General features: G+C 39.4%; 1 protein-coding gene across 2 annotated transcripts in view; it reads left to right on the forward strand.

Moving 5' to 3' along the window:
* The window catches only part of dennd4c (DENN/MADD domain containing 4C), a 159,541-nt gene that overhangs the window by 87,904 nt on the left and 47,033 nt on the right, over nucleotides 1-24,604 (forward strand). For both annotated transcript variants that reach the window (XM_079810951.1, XM_079810952.1), the window contains exons 3-6: nucleotides 6,440-6,692; nucleotides 16,960-17,029; nucleotides 17,825-17,994; nucleotides 24,014-24,255. In XM_079810951.1, coding sequence (XP_079667077.1) covers nucleotides 6,440-6,692; nucleotides 16,960-17,029; nucleotides 17,825-17,994; nucleotides 24,014-24,255 — 735 coding nt within the window. The remainder of the gene's footprint in view (nucleotides 1-6,439; nucleotides 6,693-16,959; nucleotides 17,030-17,824; nucleotides 17,995-24,013; nucleotides 24,256-24,604) is intronic.

Genomic DNA, 24,604 nt, shown 5'->3' on the forward strand with positions numbered 1-24,604 from the left:
ACTGTCTTATCCACCTGGCACACTATTGGCGGGTTTAACACGATGACGGATAGAGAAGTGATGGGTCGTTGCGCGTTGATCAAGCCTCTTGTGGTCTGATTGGTTGAAGGACTATCGAATTGCGTACAGAGTCATTTAATTTATGCTCGTTTATCAAGCCTCTTGTGCAGTAGAAAATACATAGCAGACTCCCCAGACCAATGTTCAATTTTAAATTGAGCTTGGTCTGGTGATAGCCAGACAAAGAAATTGCTCAGATTTCATAAAAATATCTTCATTTGCGTTTCGAAGTGGAACAAAAGGATTTGAAATGGCATAAGGGTAATTAATGACAATTTTCACTTTTCCATTTTCAACTAACCTTTTAACTGTAACACTAAGGTTTTATTAGTTAACATTAGTTAACTACTTTAGTTAACATTAACTAAAAATGAAGAATACTTCTACAGTAGTTATTAATCTTACTTAATATTAATTTCAGTGGTTACTAATACATTATTAAAATCAAAAGTTGTATTTGTTAACTTTAAGTCGGAACTTTCCCCAGGAACTAGGAACTTTGGGGTGGTACTCAGTGTGTTTCGACCACAGGAACCAAGGTCTAAATGAAGTTCTGGGTGAATATTTCCCCCTCCGAACGGCCCTGCTCTTGAGGTAGTACTTTTTCAAAGTTCAGGAACTTTCGGGGGTGGGACTTGGGCGCTAAACCTGCTGATTGGTTGAACTCACGCAGCATTTTATTTCAACCGGCATTTTTAAAAGTCTTTTGCGAGGTTCCTTCTGCGTTCAGTAAATATCAGTCTTGCTCTTTCTGTCCGATGGCGCTCGTTCGTCTCAGCCATCTCACGGTCAATGTCCGTAATAGCTGATAATAACCTACGTTGTCTTATTTTAAATCTAGCTTAACGAGCTTTCAGAATACGCTTTAGTATCAGTGCTTGTCTCTTTTCCGCCGTTTTGTTAATTACCTCTTTAGTAAACCAATACATAACTAGCAAAAGCAGCGCTGCTTGAATCTCCTTCATACTTGTTATTGTTGCAGACAGTGTCACGCAAAAATTATTACTGTCTGTCGCTGACTGGGAGGAGCAGTCGCGCACAGTCCTACATCACCGGACTAATTTGCCTAATCTTCACGGTACTTTAGACCGCAGTGGAAACGCAGACAGTAGCAGGTCTGGGGAAAAAAAGTTCCTGTAAAAAAAGTTCCTGTTACAAATTGTTCCGGGTAATTCCGGTGGAAACGGGGCTTTAGTTAATGCACTGTGAACTAACATGAAGAAACAATGGATGACTGTATTTTTATTAACTAACATTAACAAAGATTAATAAATACGGTACCAGATGTATTGCTCATTGTTAGTCATGTCATGTAGTCATGTTACATGTAGGTCCCATGGCATGGATTTTTTATTTTATTTTACAATGTTTCCTGAGGTGTACTTATATTGTTAGTATGATTGTTACTTCATAAAATGTCATAATTTAGAAATAAAAGGAATTTTTTCTATACTGATGTTTGCCCTCTGGCTGAATGCCCTGTTTCAAGGGGCGTGTCTGCTGTGAGACTTCAGTAAAAACGCCCACTGTTGTGATTGGCTGACATCTTTGCACTAAAAAGAAGCGGTTCAAAAGAACGAATTGTTCGCAAACCGGACATCACTAATGGACCAGAGACGGAGCGATTGCTAACAAAGTTATATTGTAACTACTGAGTTGTGAGAGCGCTGTCAGCGCGAGTTTATTTTCTTTGTATCTGAGAGTACTGAATAAACACGAGTCCCAGTCAGGCGACCCTGTCTTCCTCCTTATTCTACCAACTTTGTAACACATGTAATGTACCATTACAGCTGTCGAGATGAACGAGTAAGTGTTGATTATAGCATTATTTTTAGATATTTTCCAATCATATGAAAAGCGTCATTGATGCGCATTGAGTACACAGTGCAAACAAAGACACAATAGCGCAGTAATCGAATGTACTCCAGTTTATTGTGGGGATAGCTGGCTAGCCTAGCCCGGATACCCCGTGCTTACCCCCCTTCTGCTTAATCTCGCACCTAGTATGGCACCTCCGCTGTGGGCGAGATGCAGTAGTGGGGGTCGGTGATGTTGAAGGCAGACCGGTCAGTGCAGCTGGAGCGTGAGGTTTACACACCATAAGAGAAGTCGAGTTGCCTGAGTACACATTACTGTTAGTCCAAAAATCCAGTGTGCTGTGGGTATCCAAACAACAAAGTCCTTTGCAACTGTGGAATTGACTGTGGATACTGGCACTTCAGTATCAGTTTTGCCTTGATCTGTGTATGAGGAAAACTTTAAAGGTACACATCTGCAGCCATCGACCACGCGACTAGTTACTTACTCACGCTCGCCTATTGAGGTGCTCGGCTGTATGCCAGGTACTGTTATTAAAGACAATGCAAAATGCTCTGCCACCTTCTTTATCGTGATAAACTTAATTCTTAAGTTAGAAAAATTCTGTTCAGGAAGTTAATACAAAGGGGGAAAAGGAGGAATTTTTTTTTTCAAATAATTGTACTTCTTTGGATTCATGTTCAGCTACTTGTTATTTAAAATGTTCTTATTATTCATTGCTAAGTGGTAAGATTAAGGTAGTGAAGAAAAATTACGTGTTGGGGGGGATGTTGTGTCTATATAGACTGTTAATACACATAACGAACACCAGGGGGAGATGTAACGAAAGAAAAAGGAGAGGTGTACAGACCATAGACCGTAAAAAAATATGGACGACGCGACTTCATTGACTTCCGCTGACCAAAGTTGAAGCTTTCATAGGCCCGCTCACGGCGCTGACATCTTGGGACCGAGTCTGCGCAGTAGCGATCTCGGGACCGGAGTTGCGCAGTAGAGAACTGGAAGTAGAGGCGCGATTATCAAAAGCCCGCCCACACTCTCACAGATGCAGAACAATTCATTATGTTGGTGTGAAATAAACAGTTATAGAAATGTAGAAATTAAAGCTAAAGCTCCAATCTCCTCCCCAAAATCCCGAAAAAAGTCCGTTAGTGCCTCAGTGAAAACTTCTCTCAGAGAAGCCGTCAATCTCAGCTGTCAATCATGACGTCACACCCCCCGTTTTTATAGCATTAAATAACTCACTAAAACTAAACTTATTTAAAAAACGAACACTTGAAATGAAATTATTGTAATAAAAACTGCCTAAAATGACAGAAACCATCTTTAGGACACAATTATTTGAAGTGTAATTAAATCGTTTAGTGTGTCTCGCGCCCATTCAAATACATGGAGAGGCGGGGTTTAGGAGCTGTACTGGGACCGGCCACCGGGGGGCGATCGAGGCGCGAAAGCTTCAATTTCTGACTGGAGCACTACAGGCTTGGTACAGACATAGAAGAGTTCGGTCTGGATTAAAGAGTAATAATCCAAGGAATTCTGGTGTCATCATATTTTTTATTGTTTTGCCAAATTTAGTGACAGTACAACAATGCCGGTTCCAGCTCACGTGTGTAAGACATTGCGCGTTTGTTCGCTTCATTTCACTGCAGAATCGTTTGTAAACAAGATACAGGTCAAGACTGGATTTGCAGACATATTGAGATTAAAACACAATGCTGTGCCTTCTATATTGGATCCGACAGGAATGGTGCAATACACTTATGTGAGTAAAACATGTTTTTTATATGTGATAGTATTGCATCGTCACAGATCATATTGATTATGTGTGCGTGTCTAACTGAACATACCTTAGAATGCTGTCACAGGCTGAAGAATCCTTTATTTGAGGTGTTATTGGTTAAAACGTGATCAGACTCAGACTTGTAATGTTATGGCTCGTAAAGCCCAATGTCTTGGGACTGTGTTTTTCAGACGGGCTGTGTGTGTGTGTGTGTGTGTGTGTGTGTGTGTGTGTGTGTGTGTGTGTGTGTGTGTGTGTGTGTGTGTGTGTGTGTGTGTGTGTGTGTGTGTGTGTGTGTGTGTGTGTGTGTGTGTGTGTGTGTGTGTGTGTGTGTGTGTGTGTGTGTGTGTGTGTGTGTGTGTGTGTGTGTGTGTGTGTGTGTGTGTGTGTGTGTGTGTCTGTGTGTGTGTCTGTGTGTGTGTGTATGGGTCGCGGTTATTCACCGATCGGGCCAGCCAAGTAATAAAAAATTAACATTCCAATCAGTCGCGATGAGAGATGAATCATTGTGTTTGTTTGATAAAGACATTTTGCGAGCCCCGTGAGCGTTTCTCAACACGCTTTCAAAACAATTCCCAAATGAACTGAGGGGAGCTGAAGCTCATTAAATATGCAAATCTTATCCAATCGTAACCGTGGGCATTTACTTCCAAGTCTTCAGTGCGGCATGCCCATCAAAACCGAGCGTGTCTTGAGAGAGCCAGGGTAGAAAATAGCCTATTACTTATTCATTATGACGTTTTTGAATGTAAAAAACACACAAACGTCATAAGTTGACCTCAGACAACAGTATAAAAAAAAAGCCAGTTCATGACCCCTTTAATAAATGAAAACTTATTGTAAAGTGTTACCCTTTTAAATTGTATTGAACTAGTATTTATATAAAAAGAATCCCATTTTAGATTTAAAGGGATAGTTCACCCAAAAATGAAAATTAGCCCATGATTTACTCGCCCTCAACTCAAGTCATCCTATTTGTATATGACATTCTTCTTTCAGACAAATAAAATTATATTAAAGTTATATTAAATAATGTCCTGGCTCTTCCCAGCTTTATAATAGCAGTGACTTGTCATTTTTGAAGTCCATAAAAGTGCAAAATTCTGACCTTTCATTGAAGTTAAACAATAGATAGTGGAGGGAAACTCACATAATGAAATAAATGTTTTTCTCTAGTTCACGATGGCCACAATTATTGACACCCAGCCAATTATTGGACTGTCCTGTCCCCAAGAAAACAGCTCTAAGTTTTCTTCTATAATGCCTGATGAGTTTGAAGAACACCTGACAAGAGATCAGATACCATTCCTTGATACAGAATCTCTCCAGATCCTTCAGATTCCCAGCTTCTTGTTGGTGCTTCTTCTCTTCAGTTCACCCCACTCATTTTCTATAGAGTTCAGGTCAAAGAACTGGGACGGCCATGGCAGAAGCTTCATTTTGTGATCAGTGACACATTTTTGTGTTGATTTTGATGTTTGTTTTGGTTCACTGTCCTGATGGAAGATTCAACCATGGCCCATTATAATATTTCCAGCAGAAGCAGTCGGGTTTAGAATTTTTTTTATTTATCTGTTGGTATTTGCTAGAATCCATGATACCATGTATCTGATCAAGATGTCCAGGCCTTCCAGCAAAACAATAGGCCCACAACATTAAAGATCCAGCAGTAAATTGAACCGTGGGCATGGGGTACTTTTTATTTCTGTTTGCACCAAACCTGGTGTTTTTAGATGAGCGAGGAGGATTTTTCTTGAAACCCTCCCTAACAACTTGTGGTGATGTAGCTGCTGTTTGGCTTTCTAACCCCAAGTATCTACTATTCTCTTCAATTCTCCAGTTGTGATCCTTGGAGGGTCTTTGGGCACTCCAACTCTCCTCCTCACCGTGCATTAGGACGATAAAGACATGTGTCCTCTTCCAGGCAGATTTGTAATGTCTTTAGATGATTGGAACTTCTTAATTATTGCCCTGATGGTGGAAATGGGGAGGTTCAGTGCTTTAGCTATTTTCTTACAGCCACTTTCTATTTTGTGAAGCTTTTGCTGCACATCAGAAGTATATTCTATGGTTTTACTCATTGTGATGAATGATTAAGGGAATTTGGATTTTGTGTTTCCTCAAACCAGGCTCAGTCAGGGGGTCAGGTCTCCTCTGGCCAACAAATGAACACGGTGTGATTATGATTCAACACCCACAGCACACTGGTGTACTCAAAAAAGGCAATGGAGAAACCCTGTTTACCCTAATTGGACATGTTTACACAAACCTTTTTCACCTGCAGTCATTCAACAATCGTTTGCCCTCTATTTTTTGTTAAGTGAGTCGCTCATAAAAATTATCTCAAGGACAAATTAAACACAGGGTTGAGTTTTTTGTTGTTCAGCTCCAGTAAGAACAGAAAAATTAAGTCAGACAAAAGATTGGCACACGGCAGCCTAGTTTCTGTTGTGTTCTAATATAATGCTGCCATGTTCACACTAAGTAAGATAACTATCACGATAATGATAAAGATATAGTTCTAAATATCATTGTAAATATGAAAGAATCCATTCTGATTTAAAGAGCTCGAACATTTAAAGCGGCAGACGACAAAACAGCAGCACGCTAATAATAAACAGAGCGTTATTGTTCTCTGGTGTGGATGCTAATACTGTGTAGTTATCATTATGGTTATCTTTATAGTTATCCTTCTTGGTGTGAACGGGCATTTCTTGTCTCTTTAAATGTGCATTTCTGTGGGTTAAGTTGCTGATCAGTGTTTGTTCTTTGTTGTAGGGTCCTGTATGAGGGTAAAGAGCGTCTCATTCAGGGTTGTGAGGTCATTGAGGCCACACCGTTTGGCCGCTGTGCAAACGTCAACAACAGCTCTGCCACATCTCAGCGCATATTCATCACATACCGCAGAGCGCCCCCTGTCCAGCCCCAAAACTCACTGGCTGTGACTGACATCTGCGTCATCATCACAAACAAGGGCGAGACTCCTCCTCACACTTTCTGCAAGGTGAACAAGAACCTCAACTGTGGCATGGTGAGTTGGCAAGGAGGTCAAAATTATGTAAAACGAAAAAGGCCATTGTAGAAAGTCGATAAAATAAAATGCTTAGCTTGGCTTTAATATATTAAGTTATATTAATTGATATTAAATTCAGTATACACCTTATTCAGGGTTGGGAGTAAAGGAATTCATGTAATGGCATTACGTAGTCAGGATACAAATATCTGGTAACTGTCATTTGTTACAGTTAACATCAAAAAATCAGATTATGGTTACATTTTGTAAAAAAAAATAATACTATCAGGATTACAAAGGTTTCTCTTAAAACGAAATAAATTACCATTTTGACAAAATAATGCTATATTGACAGTAATGATGAGTGGATCGTGGTTATATCCATGGAGACTGCGGATAATCCGTTGGCCGGGCAGGCCAAGTAAAAAAAAAATAAACAAAAACAAATGGAGCCAACACATTCAGGAATTAAGTAAATATATAAAAAGTGTTTATTCGATCATGGCTTAGGCAATTAAAAAACAAGTAGCTAACAAATACACTGGTGTGTTGCGGCTAATGAGCCTTCATCAGGGTGTAAAGGCTTTTTATATAAACTCATAAAGCCTATATCCAGCCTTTGCTTGGGATAAACATATATAATTTCTTGTGTGTGGAAGTGAAACGGACAATTTATGTTTTAAGGGAGTAAAGCCTATGTTTAGGCTATTAAGGAAATGCATTTTTGCCAAAGAAGAACTTTTACTTAAAATAGCTACAGTGCCCTCCGCTAATATTGGCACCCTTGGTAAATATGAGCAAAGAGGGCTGTGAAAATAAATGTGCATTGTTTATCCTTTTGATCTTTCATTAAAAAAAATTCTAACCTATCATTGAAGTATAACAATAGAAAGTGGAGGGGAACTCACATTATGAAATAAATGTTTTTCTCTAGTTTACGTTGGCCACAATTATTGGCACCCAATTATTGCAATGTCCTTTTCCCAAGATAACAGCACTAAGTGTTCTTCTATAATGCTTGATGAGTTTGGAGAACACCTGACAAGAGATCAGAGACCATTCCTTTATACAGAATCTCTTCAGATTCCCAGCTCCATGTTGGTGCATCTCGTCTTCAGTTCACCCCACTCATTTTCTGTAGGGTTTAGGTCAGGGGACTGGGATACAGGAGCTTCATTTTGTGCTCAGTGACACATTTTTGTGTTGATTTTGATATAGATTTGATAAGATTTCTAGCAGAAACTGTCAGTTTTTTTATCTGTTGGTATTTGCTAGAATCCATGATACCTTGTATCTGAACAAGATTTCAAGGACCTCCAGCAAAAAAATAGGCCCACAACATTAAAGATCCAGCAGTATATTTAGCAGTATAACCATGGACATTGGGTACTTTTTATCCCTGTTTGCACCATCTGTTGGGTTTGCTGCCAAAAAGCTCTTTTTTTGTTTTGTTTTATCTCACCATAGAACCAGGTCTATATGAGTTTGTTTTTGGATGAGCGAGAAGGATTTTTCTTGAAACCAATTAATCACTGCAACTTTCCAACTGTGATCCTTGGATCAAACTCTCTTCCATTTGGATGATTAAGACACATCCTCTTCCAGGCAGATTTGTAATGTCTTTAGTTGATTGGAACTTCTTAATTATTGCCCTGATAGTGTTTTTTCAATGCTTTAGCTATTTTCTTACAGCCACTTTCTATTTTGTGAAGCTCAAAAATCTTTTGCTGCACCTTAGAACTATATTCTTTGGTTTTACTCACTGTGATGAATGATTAAGGGAATTTGGCCTTTGTGTTTCTTCATATTTATTCTCCTGTGGAACAGAAAGTCATGGCTGGACAATTTCATGCCTCTAGTGCTAAAAGTCATGACTCAACTCTGGTGCATGCATAATCATTCTGCTAAATATCGCTTTTTACTTGAAGGAATCCGAAAGTAACCAGATTACATTCATATTGTGGTGTTCTGATTACATTACTAAATACTTTTTTATGAGTTATGACAGTAACTGTAACAGAATACATTTTTTAAGTAACCCTCCCAACTTTACGAGTTGCTTTCATATTCTGGGTTCATCTGCTTTCCTGTACATAAGGTGTAAACTGAATTTGGTCCTCCAACATCACTGTCTTAATGACCTTACCTAGACCCGTTTCCCCGGTTAGTGCATCAGATTTAACAACAACTATGGGGAATTTGGCTAAACAAACCTGGCAAAAATAACAGGTGGGCAGCAGAGAAAAGCTTTGTTTTGCCCTCCAGGTGGGCGTTCCAAATCTTAGCGATGTGACGCCATGTGAAAACTATGAATACAGACTTTCCTTTTTACAGAATTTCCTCTTGATTAACTGGGTTCAACCAAATTCATAATTTACCAGTTATGTTGAAGCCAGCATGTAAAACCATTGACAGCAATTTAAATAAAATGTTTATTGCACACCTCTCTGAAATATTTGATTCTGATTGGTCAAAATGGTGCATTCTGTGGTTAATATTTTTCTATAATGACTACTAAACTGTTTAATTGATTGTTGTCCAAGGCGACTGAGTTCATATATAGCTATGTTATTTTCATGTTATTTTATTTTCATCTTGTATCACTCTGAGCTCATTAACTCAAAACATTTTTAACATTAAAAAATAAATAGTCAAAAATTGTATAAATGTATTTATTTTATCTGGTTATTAGTTATTTAATAACCATCAGTCAGCCATTATGGCATCTCAGTAAAATTATTATCATCAAAAAAGTTAAAACGATTATAGTTTTATCACTTCAGCTGACAGACTGGGGCATAAACCAGATCAAAGACCTTCTGCTAGGCTAATCTAGGAGGTTGCTAGGCAGATGGTAACATTCTGGGTAGTTGCTATGGGTTCTGGGTGTTCTGTGGGTTTTAGGCATGTATACGTAGATGCCTCATCTCTCCAGAATACGCAAGCAATGTTAGCATAGATAGTATGTTTCTAGCATTTTGTAACATCTTCCTAGCATGTTTTAACATTGCTTTTATGTTGTATAATAGTGTTAATGCTAGCATGTTTTAGCACGTTTCTATAATATATTTTAAGATGTTGCTAGCATGTTTTGCTGGGCAGTTGCTAAGGTGTATGAGGTGGTTGCTAAGCAGTTGTTTGGGTATTTGGGTGGTTGATAGGCAGTTGCTAGAGTATTCTTAGTGGTTGCTAGGATGTTACTATATGGTTGCTAAGTAGTTGCTAGGGTGTTCTGAACCACCCAAAGTCTCTGGGATTGTAAAGGGGGTCGCACACCGGACGCGAAGCTCAGCGCCGTGCTGGCGTCTCCGGTATCTCACACCGGACGCGCACATGCTATACGCGCGAGCTCAATTTTGAATCGACTTCTGACAGAAGAGCTGCATGATGGGTGAGTTCTTGTAGCACAGGGTGAAATCAGTATGTACATTGACGATTTGAGGGACATATAATATAAATTTTATATAAAACCTTGAAATGGCGCTCTGTGGCGTGACGGCAGGATTTTGAACAACTTCCTGAGTCGTAACTGGGCTGTGGACAAGCGCTGAATGTCGCCGCCGGTGTGCGTACACCAAGCGGCAACCTCCCGCAGTTTCTCTTGAAGCCAATACCTAAGTGACATATACTGCAATTCATCGACTGGCCACTAGGGACAGGCTCCAAAAGGGAGCAGAATCTCATTGAGCCCCATGTTAAAATGCCCAACTTTACAGCAGATTAAAACATGTTTACAGCCTGGTACAAATTGTGGTTTTGATCTATACGGCTAATTTTGCCCTTCATGACAACTGTGAGGGGGGTGAATTTTTTTATTACTCATTCGTTTACATTATATAAAGCATTGAAGTTCTGCATAATTAAGGGCATGGCCACTTCGAGTGACAGATGGATAGCCATTTATCTGCTGTCTGTTAGTCATCGCGTCACTTCAGCTCCGCCCACGTCCCGCCTTTTTGCCCATTTTCTGTTATCCGGGAGTGACGCGCTGCCAAGATGGCAACGGCCATCTCATCCATACTTTGCGCTTCAGAACGGCTCATTAGAATCCTATGGGTGACGTCACGGACACTACGTCCATATTTTTTTACAGTCTATGGCGTACACTCATTGAAAACAATAGCTGTGTTCCAAAGTGAAGGGTGCGCACTTCAAAGGCTGTGCACTTCGAAGGCCAGGCCAGGCCACGCCTTTGAAGTGCACGAAGGGCGAACCGAGGGACAGGGTTGCCAGGTCTGCACAACAAAACCCCTCCAATTGCTAATCAAAAGTAGCGGAATCACGGCCAAAATGGGCCAAAATATGCCAAAATGAGGGGGGTGCCCGGTATAAATATTGCTAAACATTGCAACTGACAGCGGACGTTTGTGAGGAGATTTTAAAAAGAGAAATGGAGCAGAACAGTTTTTTTTTTGTTGCTTTTTATGACTTTTATTGGATTTTGACATGCTTCAAAGCCTGCGACGATGGGAGATAAGCACGTAAATCTGTAGCCTATGGTTAAATATTGAATCGTTAAGTTGCAACTATTGTTTATTTAAATGTAACTGTTGTTGTGAACTCTATCCTCTAAAGTGTAGGAAGTGTAGACCAGGAGACGTCGGGATCAAACAGAAGTGATTCTTTTAATGAGAACTCTCTGTGCTGCAGGTCGTCCGAAAACAGTCTCAAACAGCATACCTGATAGGTTATATACATTCCAAAGGGGGAGAGATTTACATTGAGGTTGAACAAAGCATGTAAATTAAATATACAGGTTTTGGGAAAACCCGCCCAGACAGAGTATCACCAACCTTACTCCTAATCAGCATAACTATTCAAATGCATAGAGGCAACGACGGTGAGAGTCTGAAAACAGGTCCGGCAGAAATCTCCTGCTGGAAACTCAACAATCTTCCTTTATACCTCAAATGCTCACTGTAAAACAGGCCCAGCAGGAAATATCCTGCTGGAAAAACCCCAGAATTATTATCTATACCTTAAATGTTAAATAAAATGTACTTTATTAAATTTGTAATCTTACACTACAATATATTTTAAACATTTATATAATTACGTCCAAGTCTTTATTTAAGTACTTACTTTTATTCAACTCACATCATTCTCGTGAATGTGTACATTCCTCCAGACGCGTGTGTGAGCGCGACGCTACAACAGCTGGCTGAACAAATAGCTGAAACTGAACAAAGGTACCCAGACTCTCTTTTAATCATTCTTGGGGATTTTAATAAAGCAAATCTCTCCCGTGAACTGCCAAAATACAGACAGCACATTACATGTCCCACCAGAGACAGTAATATACTGGACCACTGTTACACCACAATAAAGAATGCATATCACTCTGTCCCACGGGCAACTTTGGGGCTCTCTGATCACTGTGTGGTTCATCTTATACCGACCTACAGGCAGAAACTGAAATCAGCTAAACCTGTAATAAAGACTGCAAAAAGATGGACTAATGAAGCAGAGCTGGACTTACAAGCCTGCTTCGATTGCACTGATTGAACTGTTTTTGAAGCTGCTACCACTGATCTGGACAAGCTCACAGAGGCTGTAACATCATACATCAGTTTCTGTGAGGATACATGCATTCCTACCAGGACATTCTTATCATTCACTAATGATAAACCATGGTTTACTGGGAAACTCAAACAGCTTCGTCGTGCCAAAGAGGATGCTTACAGAAGTGGGGATTAAGTCTTGTATAACCAGGCCAGAAACAGACTGAAAAGGAGATCAGAGTTGCTCAAAGAAGCTACTCTGAAAAGCTGAGAAACCAGTTTTCTTCCAACGACCCAGCTTCAGTTTGGACAGGCTTGAAGAATATCACCAATTACAAGTCACCATCCCCCCGATCTGCTGAGACAACTGGCCGATGAGCTGAATGCTTTTTACTGCAGATTTGAAAAGCCTAGTCTCACACCACACACCCGCTCTGATCTGCAATTCACACGTCCCCCATCACCTCCTGCTCCCCCTCTCCTCCCCCCTCCTGTCATCCAACCCGAGCTTAAGGTCTGTGTGGAGGATGTGAGCCGAGTCTTCAAAAAACAGAAGACTAGGAAAGCTTCAGGCCCGGAAAAGGAAAGCCTGCGTTTGAAAGCCTGCGCTGACCAACTGGCCCCAGTCTTCACGCAGATCTTCAACAGATCATTGGAGCAGTGTGAAGTTCCCTGCTGCTTCAAACGCTCCACTATCATTCCCGTCCCCAAAAAACCCAAAATCACTGGACTTAATGACAACAGACCTGTCGCTCTCACGTCTGTGGTCATGAAGTCGTTTGAAAGACTGGTTCTGGCCCACCTGCAGGACATCACTGGACCCTTGCTGGATCCTCTTCAATTTGCCTACAGAGCAAACAGGTCTGTGGATGATGCAGTCATCAGACCTGGGACTTATGCAAGGATCTTATTCGTGGACTTCAGTTCAGCCTTCAATACCATCATGCCTGATCTTCTCTCAGCTAAACTGACCCAGCTCTCCATGCCATCCTCGATCTGTCAGTGGATCTCCAGCTTCCTGACAGACCGGCAGCAGCTCGTGAGACTGGGGAAACTCAGATCCAGGACTCTCACTACCAGCACTGGCGCCCCCCAGGGGTGTGCTCTCTCCCCACTGCTCTTTCCCTGTACACCAATGACTGCACTTCTAAAGACCCCTCTGTGAAGCTCCTGAAATTTGCAGACGACACCACTGTCATCGGCCTCATCCAAAACGGTGACGAGTCTGCTTACAGACTGGAGGTTGAACAGCTGGCTGTCTGGTGCAGTTATAACAACCTTGAGCTCAACACGCTCAAAACGGTGGAGATGATAGTGGACTTCAGGAGGAACAGCCCAGCTCTCCCCCCACTCACCATCATGAACAGCACTGTGGAAGCAGTGACGTCATTCAGGTTCCTGGGCACTACCATCTCTCAGGACCTGAAGTGGGACAATCACATTGACTCCATTGTGAAAAAGGCCCAGCAGAGACTGTACTTCCTTCGTCAGCTGAGGAAGTTCAACCTCCCGCAGGAGCTGCTGATTCAGTTCTACTTGGCTGTCATTGAGTCTGTCTTATGCACTTCCATCACTGTCTGGTTTAGTTCAGCTACCAAATTTGACATCAAGAGACTACAACGCACAATCTGGACTGCGGAGAGGATTATTGGTGCCCCCCTGCCAACCCTCCAGGACCTGGACTCTTCCAGAGTGAGGAAGAGAGCAGGGAAAATCATCACAGACTCCACTCACCCTGGACACCTCCTGTTTGAACTGTTACCATCAGGACGGCAACTTCGATCACTGGCCACTAGAACATCTAGGCACAGGAACAGTTTCTTCCCACAGGCCATTTCCCTCTTGAACAGTAAAAATTCCTTGTGTGTGCAAGCACACTTGGCAATAAAGCTCTTTCTGATTCTGATTCTGATCATCTCAGATGCATTGTAGCCTACTTTTTATGATAGCCGTCGACCGATTCAGCCCCGCAAACCTGCGGACAGTGGAAATATGCACTCATCCCAGATGAAGATGATGTCCCGCTGGCACAGGCCTTACCAGGTCTCTATTGTGCATTACCATCCCGGTCCAGCTCCACCAGCGGGAGACCCGCTCAGCTCAATGAAAGTGTAGAAATGTGTTCTTCTGTTTTAGTTGTTAATTTAAATTTCAGTTGTTTCTGATGTTAAACTTAAGTTATATTGTAGGCCTATAAATAGTTGTAAAAAGTACTTTAAGTAATGTATAGACCAATTTATTTTCATTTACACATTTTAATTTACATGACAAGAAAATATATGTATGAAGATATGAACATATATGGATTTGTTTAACCCTCTGGAGTCTGAGCTCTTTTGGGGCCCTTTAGAAGTTTTGACATGCTCTGACATTTGTGTTTTTTTCAGTTGCTTATGAACACATTAATGGTAAAAGTGTAATTACACTGTATTCAATATGCAAGGAGGCTTGATATCTAATGAATAATGATGAGATAGCACCTGAGATAACAAAGGACTCACATTAATGAGCTGCATAATGAATGAGCTTCAGGTAGGCCTATGTGACAGAGAGCAACAGAGCAAAGGAAATATATATTTTTTGTAGTTTATTTTATTTGGAATGTAATCAACAAAGGCCTATTATATTTTAAATGATCAGAAGATTTGACTACACTGCAAAAAATGCTCTTCTTGTTTGGTATTTTTTCTTGTTTCCAGTCCAAATATCAAAAATTCTTAAATCAAGATTAATTTACTAGATAAGTACAAATTTCTGGGGGGAAAATCAAAATGAAGTGAGTTTTTGCTTAGTTAGTTAGTTAGTTAGTTAACTTTATTGTCCCCAAGGGGAAATTCTGCTTAGGCACAGTTGATTTATTAAACTATAATTTATGATTTATTACACCAATTTATTAAAACACAACAATTAGCTAATGAGATTAATTATACAATTGTACAAATTATAACTTGCATTACCAAAATAAACAATGTAGCCTGCAGAACAACCACTTCTCTTTTATTTATCCTACACATTTCAAGTTAACGAAAATGAACAATAGACAGCAATTACTTTGTTTCATTTACAAATAACTTGCATTATTTTTAATTTTTTTTAAAAATAGAGAGAAATTGTTATGTGCATCCTGGCCACGACTTTACATTCAGGCTTTGGAGGAGACTTTCGGTAATGGACCGTCGTCAGTGAGAGACATTAATTAATTTGTATAAAATACTTTATTCTGCAGTACAGCTAGTAAAGTCAGCAGTTTTCGTTTATTTACATTTTGACTTATAGTTTTGAGTGACAGATGTCGCATTTGATTTAGCCTATTTTTCTCTGTGACATTTTTTAGCTATGGTGTTGTTGACAGTATGATAAGAAAAATAAATAAATGATTGCATGGCCAACATAGCCTATTACTTTTGTTATCCCCAGTCTCTCTCTTTCTGTAGGGGAAATTTAAAAGAGAGATTCTGGAAACGAAATCTAAATTTAGCTGGATCGGTCAGGTCGGGAATAAAATAATTTATAGCGGGTGAGCACGGAGTGAATTTTAAGCGTGAGCGGGAGGGTGCGGTGCGGAATAGATCCTATTGCGGGAGCCGGACGAAAAAACAGCCCCATGCAGATCTAATTTGTATTTAAAGAAAGTGCAGAAAAAAGAAAGATAAAAGAAAAAAGAAAGAAAGAGCGAAAAGGGAGAGAATGGACGTATTCCTCTTCTTGAGAGAATGGTTGAGAAATAAATAACATTTATGCAAGTTAAAATTGGGAAATTAAAGTTTTTCTTGCCAGGTTGCTCCGGGCAGGGAAATGGGGACTGTGCGAATGCACTAAACGTTTTGTTTACTCTAAGTTCAAGCGGTTGCGCTGTTGTGTTCAATAGTATCCAGGCTACACTTGAGTTACTGACCGCTTTAGCGGTATACCGTCTTTCACTGGGAAATGTAATCCCGCGCCGCAAGAAATCTGATCGAGTGCCGCGGGAATTCGGACCAGTCAAATCCTGTAGTCACCAGTGTGCTATGAATTCTGGGATAGGGTAGGCTGCGAAGTTGTGCAAAGGTTCCATCTGCTGTACCCTTCCTTTGCCTGAGAAACGGAGGGCACATTTTGAAGGTACTTTCGAATTGCGGCAGCCTTCTTCGCGCCGCTGTGACGCAATCGCACTTCAAATGCGGCCTTCAGAGGGTGCAGCCTTCACATTGGGACCGCCTTCGTAGTGCCGCTATGACGCAATCGCACTTCTAATGCGGCCTTCGAAGTGCGCGCCCTTCACTTCGGGACACCGAATTTTAAAGACGTGGCGCGGCGCTGAGCTTCGCGTCCGGTGTGCGACCCTCTTAACACTGTGATTCAGAGATATGAAGTCTTTGCTTTGCAAGGACCACTAATAAACATTTTAAGTATGTTTTATAAATAAGTATTAGTTATATATGTGAGATAACAAGCATCACTAATAAGTTTAAATAGAATATAAATCAGCATAATTACACATCTTTGGGCAGTGAACTGCAGTCCAGCATTTTATACTCCAAAGAGCAAGTCATTTTCTTCTTAACTTATGATCCAGTATCATAAGATGTAGATGTAGGATTGTACTCCCAAGAGCGACTCAAGATATTCTGAAGGCAATGGCAGCTTTAATTCTTATTGGTTTCTTCCACTGCTAGCTGTTCAGCCTGTACGAACAATATATACTATCCTTGTACTGTATAACATTTGCTCACAGTATTATACATAACATTGAATTAATGTAATTTAGTTCATTTGTCCCTTCTCATTTTGTTTTTCATTCTCAGTGGGGATCGAGTGTGTTTTTGTGCTACAAGAAGTCAGTTTCCGCCTCAAACTCCATCACTTATAAGGCTGGTAAGTATCCATCTCTGCCTCCATTTCTGATTTCTCTCTCTCTCTCTCTCTCTCTCTCTCTCTCTCTCTCTCTCTCTCTCTCTCTCTCTCTCTCTCTCTCTCTCTCTCTCTCTCTCTCTCTCTCTCTCTCTCTCTCTCTCTCTCTGTTATTTTGTTTATTTTTCATTTCTCTTCTCAGGTGTTTGATTTTGGCTGTCAGAATCTGTCTGACAGTTCTCTGAAAAAGATAGGCCTACTTGTAAATGTCAGGACTGCTATTTCACAGTAAACAGCTCTCCACTGAGATTTCCTGAAAATGAACACTAACTCTGCAAAAAATCATTAAGCATGCAGACAGCCTTCATTTTATAGAAATGATGGATGTGCTGTGGTTTTATTTGTAAAAAAGTCTGTATTGCTAATTATATTGCTAATACAATTCTGTGAAAGGTTCTAAAGGTCCTCCTTTAAAAATGTTACACACACTTCAAATATTCAGCACATCGCTGTGCTCATAAATTATGTCTATTTGATGTGTTTGTTAAAGGGCTGAATGCTTTCATGCTTAAATATGGTAGTCATGACCTTTCATACTAGTTTGTCATATTCTTTATCTCCATGTTATATCAATTCCTGTCACATGACATTGTGTTAATCACTGAGAAACAAAACTTCCTGTCTCATCACTTTCAAGATGGCATGTTTTTTTTTTTCAGCATAATAATTCAAATGCTGATACCATAAGACAGGATACTAATTATACTTTAGAAACAAGACACACATTCAAACGTTTCTAATAAAACTTTCCATTTAAAGGTCTGATCTTTCGCTATCCTGAGGAGGACTATGAGTCATTTCCTCTCTCTGAGTCTGTACCCTTATTTTGCCTGCCTATGGGGGCCAATATTGAGTGCTGGGCTCCTAACACACGCTACCCTTTACCAGTCTTTTCCACATTTGTCCTCACCAACTCCAATGGGGAAAAGGTAGAGTATAATGTCTTGATGTCAGTGTGATCCTATTATCATTCAGCTATATGTGCAAAGTGCAAAATGGTAAAATGTGCTTTCATTTTTTTAAAGGGGTCATGAACTGGCTTTTTAATTTTTTTTATACTGTTGTCTTAGGTCAACTTATGACGTTTGCATGGTTTTTACTTTCAAAAACATCATAATGAATAAGTAAAAGGCTATTTTCTGCCCTGATTTTGAGGCTCTCTCAAGAAACGCTCAGTTTCTATGGGCATGCTGCTCTGAAGACTTGGAAGTAAACGCCCACGGCTAGGATTGGATAAGATTTGCATATTTAATGAGCTTCAGCTCCCCTCAGTACATGTTGGAATTGTTTTGAAAGCGTGTGGGGAAACGCTCACAGGGCTCGCAAAATGTCTTTATCAAACAAACACAATGATTCATCTCATCCACCTGCGATTGATTGGAATGTAATTTTTTTTAATGACTTGGCCGGCCCGATCGGTGAATATAACCGCGAACCGTACACACTAGGGTTGCAACAATACAGTTAGTCCACGGTTCAATACATACCTCGGTTTTTAACCATGGTTTTTGGTTCGGTTCAGTTCGGATCTGATGGCTTGTCACATCAGTTTTTTGCTATTCTATTCTTAGGTGACAGGAACAGCAAGAGGTTAAGGAGAAAAAAGACTATTTTTTATTGCAATACTCTTTCTTTATTTTACTAAAGAATTGAAAAACCTTACTTAAACTTAAAACTTTACTTAAAAAAAAGTAAAGCTCAGAGCTGTACAGCAGCATTTAAGTATGAAATTGAATGAATAAATGCAAAAATAAAACACTACATAGACTTCACTATAAAATATACATTGATTCTTAGCTACTCTATTAGTTTTTCAGTCAAGAGCAGTAAGTGATTTTCTCTTTGTCTTTGTTGTTGTATTAACATTAAAGGGTTGATATGAAGGTAAATTGATGCCTTAAAGAATCGCAAGCGCAGGGTAAGATTTGTGAAAGTGTACATAAGATTGCAAGCGTAAATTAAATTTGTATGCGCAAGATAAGTTTTGTAAATTGCCTTTCAAGTGTAAGAAAAAAATATTTGCAGCATTTTACTGTTATTCGTAAGTGTAATTCATGTATTGTGAAACTGCAGCTTCATGTTAACGCAAAATAAACATGATCTGTATTCTTCTGACTTCCATTTTTCCGTGCTAAGACTTTTGACATGTTTCTTTTGCCAAGATACGGCCAAAATCATTGAACGACTGTGAACATCGATTTGCAAGCGAAAACATCAAAGTCAGGAACTGCAAACCAGATTGACCGTGTAAAACCAGACTTTGTGTAAAAAATATAAACTGCTGCAAATGTCTAAATGACTTGTTGTGAACGTAGGGCAAAAAAGTTTCCGAAAGAAACCGATTTGTACAGTTCCGTCTTTCTTTTAGCTGCGCTTAAAGTTTTGGCACGATTCTCTCACTCGCTCAGTTTTGCGAGCTCGAAGAGGAAGGCGGGCCCACCTTCTTCTGTAGCCAATCAAATGAGCTGCTCTCTGACTCTGGATTTATCCTTATTTGATTGGTTCAATAAAGACCCCAGACGCCAGAACACATCTTAATCTTCATTTGGCTAAGAATCGTTCTCACTGTCGAAATTGTACTTTTAATGCACACATACATGTTAATAAATAAATAAATAAATCAAGCATGGTTGCTTAATAAGCTGTACACCGTTCAAGGCTGACTAGATGTGTTCATCCTGAATTTTGAGCTGGTGTGTCGTTATTGGATTGGTTTGGAATTGCATTGAAATTTTATATATTATATAATCTGTTCACACCACTGAGCTGATGTTATACTTTACAATCAAAACATTTAATACCCATTCTTTAATACCCAATAATACCATTCTGATTAAGACTTTTTCAGACCACATTTCATGGTATTTAACACTCAATTATATATTTTGAAATATTGTCCTGGTCGCACTGTATTGATTCTGATTACTATAGTGTGACTGATCAAGCTATTATGTGTAGCTAGTATGAATAACAAAATGCTTTTGCTGTCAAGATTTGACAGTAGGCTAATACAAAACTGATACTTCAAATCAATATAAAAACACAACTTTGACAAAGAGTAGTCTTTCATAATATATATATATATATATATATATATATATATATATATATATATATATATATATATATATATATATATATATATATATATATATATATATATATATATATATATATATATATATATATATATATATATATATATATATATATATCCAAATCAAATGAAAACTAACTAATTATGTCTGAATTAAAACCCAGCAAACAGGGAATACACAGCCATGTTTCTGTTTATATATAGGGATATACAGCCATCTAGAGGTTAAACGATTGTATTGCAGATGACAAATGGTGCATCATTTAGAGATGCCCTTAAAATACATGTTAAAGGAAAAATAATAATTTAATACTAACACTACTACTACTAATAATAAATAATAATAATAATAATTCTGGAATCGCCCTTGATCAGTAGACATTATGAAATTATGCATGCAGTAGTGCAGATACTATACTTTTAGCATCATCAAGATAAACTAATATTATGTCATGATGATGATGATGATGATGATAAGGATACACTGAATATACATTTTCTTTCTTAACACACTAGCTCGGAATGCTGAGCCAAATGAAGATAAAGATGTGTTGATAAAGATGCACCTTGAACGGTGTACAGCTTATTAAGCAACCGTGCTTTATTTATTTATTTATTTATTTATTAACATGAATGTGTGCATTAAAAGTACAATTTCGGCCGTGAGAACGATTCTTAGCCAAATGAAGATAAAGATGTGTTCTGGCGTCTGGGGTCTTTATTGAACCAATCAGATTAGGATAAATCCAGAGTCAGCGAGCAGCTCATTTGATTAACTACAGAAGAAGGTGGGCCCGCCTTCCTCCTCGAGCTCGCAAAACTGAGCGAGTGAGAGAATCGTGCCAAAACTTTAAGCGCAGCTAAAAGAAAGACGGAACTGTACAAATCGGTTTCTTTCGGGAACTTTTTTGCCCTACATTCACAACAAGTCATTTAGACATTTGCAGCAGTTTATATTTTTTACACAAAGTCTGGTTTTACACGGTCAATCTGGTTTGCAGTTCCTGGCTCTGATGTTTTCGCTTGCAAATCGATGTTCACAGTCGTGCAATGATTTTGCCCGTATCTTGGCAAAAGAAACATGTCAAAAGTCTTAGCACGGAAAAATGGAAGTCAGAAGAATACAGATCATGTTTATTTTGCGTTAACATGAAGCTGCAGTTTCACAATACATGAATTACACTTACGAATAACAGTAAAATGCTGCAAATATTTTTTTCTTACACTTGAAAGGCAATTTAAACCTTTACAAAACTTATCTTGCGCATACAAATTTAATTTACGCTTGCAATCTTATGTACACTTTCACAAATCTTACCCTGCGCTTGCGATTCTTTAAGGCATCAATTTACCTTCATAGGTTCACTCAAAAATGAAAATTCTGTCATCGAGAAATGAATACAGGTTTGGAACAATATTAGAGGGAGTAAATAATGACATAATTTTAGAGGTGAACTGTCCCTTTAAGGACAGCGTGTTCACTAGGCTGCGCTGCTCTCAATTTGACCTGCGTGCATCTAATATACACACACGCCGATTTTGCTTTCACTTTAGACATAACCGACTGTGTTTATGTTAACCGTGTGTGTATTTGACACAGTATTAGCGCAGTAAGACTACTTGGTCCAGTAATCACGTGTTTGACAGGCGTTTAGTGTGCGTGCTCGGAAAAGCGCATGTTTAAACCAGTGCATAAGCACGCACATGAAATGTTTAACCGGCAAGGCTTTAAAACGCATGCAAATAATGAACTTACGTGATTGTGAATAACTATAGTGTTCCGTGAGTATAACTCTACCACTAACATGTGATGTGAATGTATGTCGCATTGTTCAGTATATTGGGATGGAGGCAAATGATAGAATTTGTAGAAAAATAATTAATTGAAGCAGCACTAGGTAACTTTTCAACCTTTATAATATATTTTCAAACCTCTTGTGATGATACATCGACTTACAATAGGTTGAATGACACGTCTGCCATAGCCTGACGGGGTCTGTATCGTTTTTAATCATACTTTTAAACTTCAGGTTTCGGGTAGTAACCCGAGAAAAAAAATAACTACAAAATTCAACTGCTTTACGGCATATACATCACTTCCACCACCACCCCCACTTCCTTAAATTCGGACGTGCGAGCCAAACTATCATTTGTTTGCCGAAGCAGCACAGAAAAATAAGAAAGCAAAGGTTTTGTCGGAGGAAAGCAAAAAGAGGAAACGAGAAAGTGATCGGATTAAAGGCAGGACGAGGATCAACATTGGGCCAGCGTTTGCTCGTTGGCGTGAGCTGGAGGAGGAGGGGCTACATTCTTGCAAGTAAATACATATGATAAGACGTACAAAATCATATTTTAGGATACCTAACATGTCTGTGATATTGGTTTATTTGTCTTGCCTCAAGCTATAATGCAAATCGATTTTTCAAATTTGCAGATTCATCTAGGGTAGCTTGATATTATAATATTGACTATATATGGTTATTACCTACCACTCAAACATTGAATTGAAGTATCATATAGATTCCGTAAAACGGTAACCAATAGACTAGGCTACTATAATGACGCTGGCTTGTAAACGTGAGCATCGCGATCATTTGGCGTTTGAAAAAAATAAAACCCATGAAATTATATTCATATGACATGCTGAAACATATGCCACTGTACCTGGGATGAAGACATTTCACACGCGACGCAAGCAGAACACCTGCATGTGAACTCCTCCTGCAGTGTTCAGGGCTATCATAGTTGTCATGTCAACAAATGCACGTGCGATGCATCCACTGATGTAGAATGACAGTTTACGACAGTAGAAGAGGACAATACTGTTTCCCAACCCAGAGAGCAAAAACTACCTAGTGCTGCTTTAAATGCAAAACCGAGACTGCGTATTGAACCGTGAATGCTGTACCGAACGGTTCAATATTATATTGAGAATTGTAGCATCCCTAGCACACATAGACACACGCGCGCGCAAGATGTTATTTCACTATTTAAGATAGCCCGTCGGCAGGCCGGCTTACTTTTTGATAGCCCGTCTGAAAAACACATAGCCCCGGGACGTTGGGCTTTGCGAGCCCTGGCCCATAACGTTACAAGTCAGAGTCAGATCACGAAAGAACCAATAACACCTCAAATAAAGGATTCTCCAGCCTGTGACAGCATGCTAAGGTATGTTCAGTTAGACACGTACACATAATCAATACGATCTGTAACAATGCAATACTATCACATATAAAAAAACATGTTTTACTCACATAAGTGTGTTGCACCATTCCTGTCGGATCCAATATAGAAGGCACAGCATTGTGTTGTAATCTCAATATGTCTGCAAATCCAGTCTTTACCTGTATCTTGTTTACAAACGATTCCGTGGTGAAATGAAGCGCACAAACGCGCAGTCTTGCGTACGTGAGCTTGAACCGGCATGTTTATTGCTCTGTAGCGGGATCCGTTTACCTCCACAAGTCGGTGGGCGGGCTTGAGACGGCGTTTCAGCATACGATTACGTCAAGGGTCGACATATTCTGAGATTGAGCGTTTTCTGAGCCTAGTGTCAAATAAAAGCTTTTCTTTGAGTAACAAGGAAGTTTTCAGCTCTGAAACTTACAGGATATTCTTATATCACAATGAACTTTTATATATCAAAGGCTCAAAGGAAAGTTGATTTCTCAATTCATCACCCCTTTAACTGTGGTATGTTTTACATTCTTTAACAGCACCTTAGTTAGCTGCTTGAAATACATTAAAATCTACCTGAATCTGTTCAGGTTTAATGGATGGGATGTGTTTGAATACCAAAAGTAGTTTTATAAAAACTTCCTTCACTAGGCCCTATTTTTTCCCTTCTGCAGGTGTATGGAGCTGGAATACAGTTCTATGAGCCGTATCCTGTGGATGACCTCAGTGAGAAACAGAAGATCCAGCTGGGTCTGGTCTCCACTGTGGAAAAGAAGGTCATACCCAACCGCACGGTCAACACCAACAAGTGCATCTGCCTACTGTCCCGCTGGCCTTTCTTTGAGTCCTTCAAGAAATTCCTCATGTTCCTTTACAAGCTGTCAGCCAATGGAGTAAACCCTCTACCCATTGAGAAGTACAAACAGATTCTTATTTCAACTGTAGTTCACTTTTACGACTTTTGTGTTAAACAGAACATTTTGGCTGTGTCCCAATTCAGAGGCTGCATCCTTCGAAGGAGGGGGGCTTTAAATGCCACACCTTCAAAGTCTGCAAAGTTCAAAACTGTGCATTGTTAAATGGGGCGGTCTACCCTATGGAGGATTGATCGTATTGTCTAGCAATTGTGAGAGCTGCCGTTGATAAGGGACAATAACGTTTTTAATGGACTTTTTTTGAAAGTTATATTCAACTGTCTAAAAAACAAAACTGGGTTCACAACCTATTTAAATTTCTTCACCATGGTCCATTTATGCACATAATTA

Source organism: Gobio gobio, assembly GCF_949357685.1.
Source record: "Gobio gobio genome assembly, chromosome: 2".
Classification (NCBI taxonomy): domain Eukaryota; kingdom Metazoa; phylum Chordata; class Actinopteri; order Cypriniformes; family Gobionidae; genus Gobio; species Gobio gobio.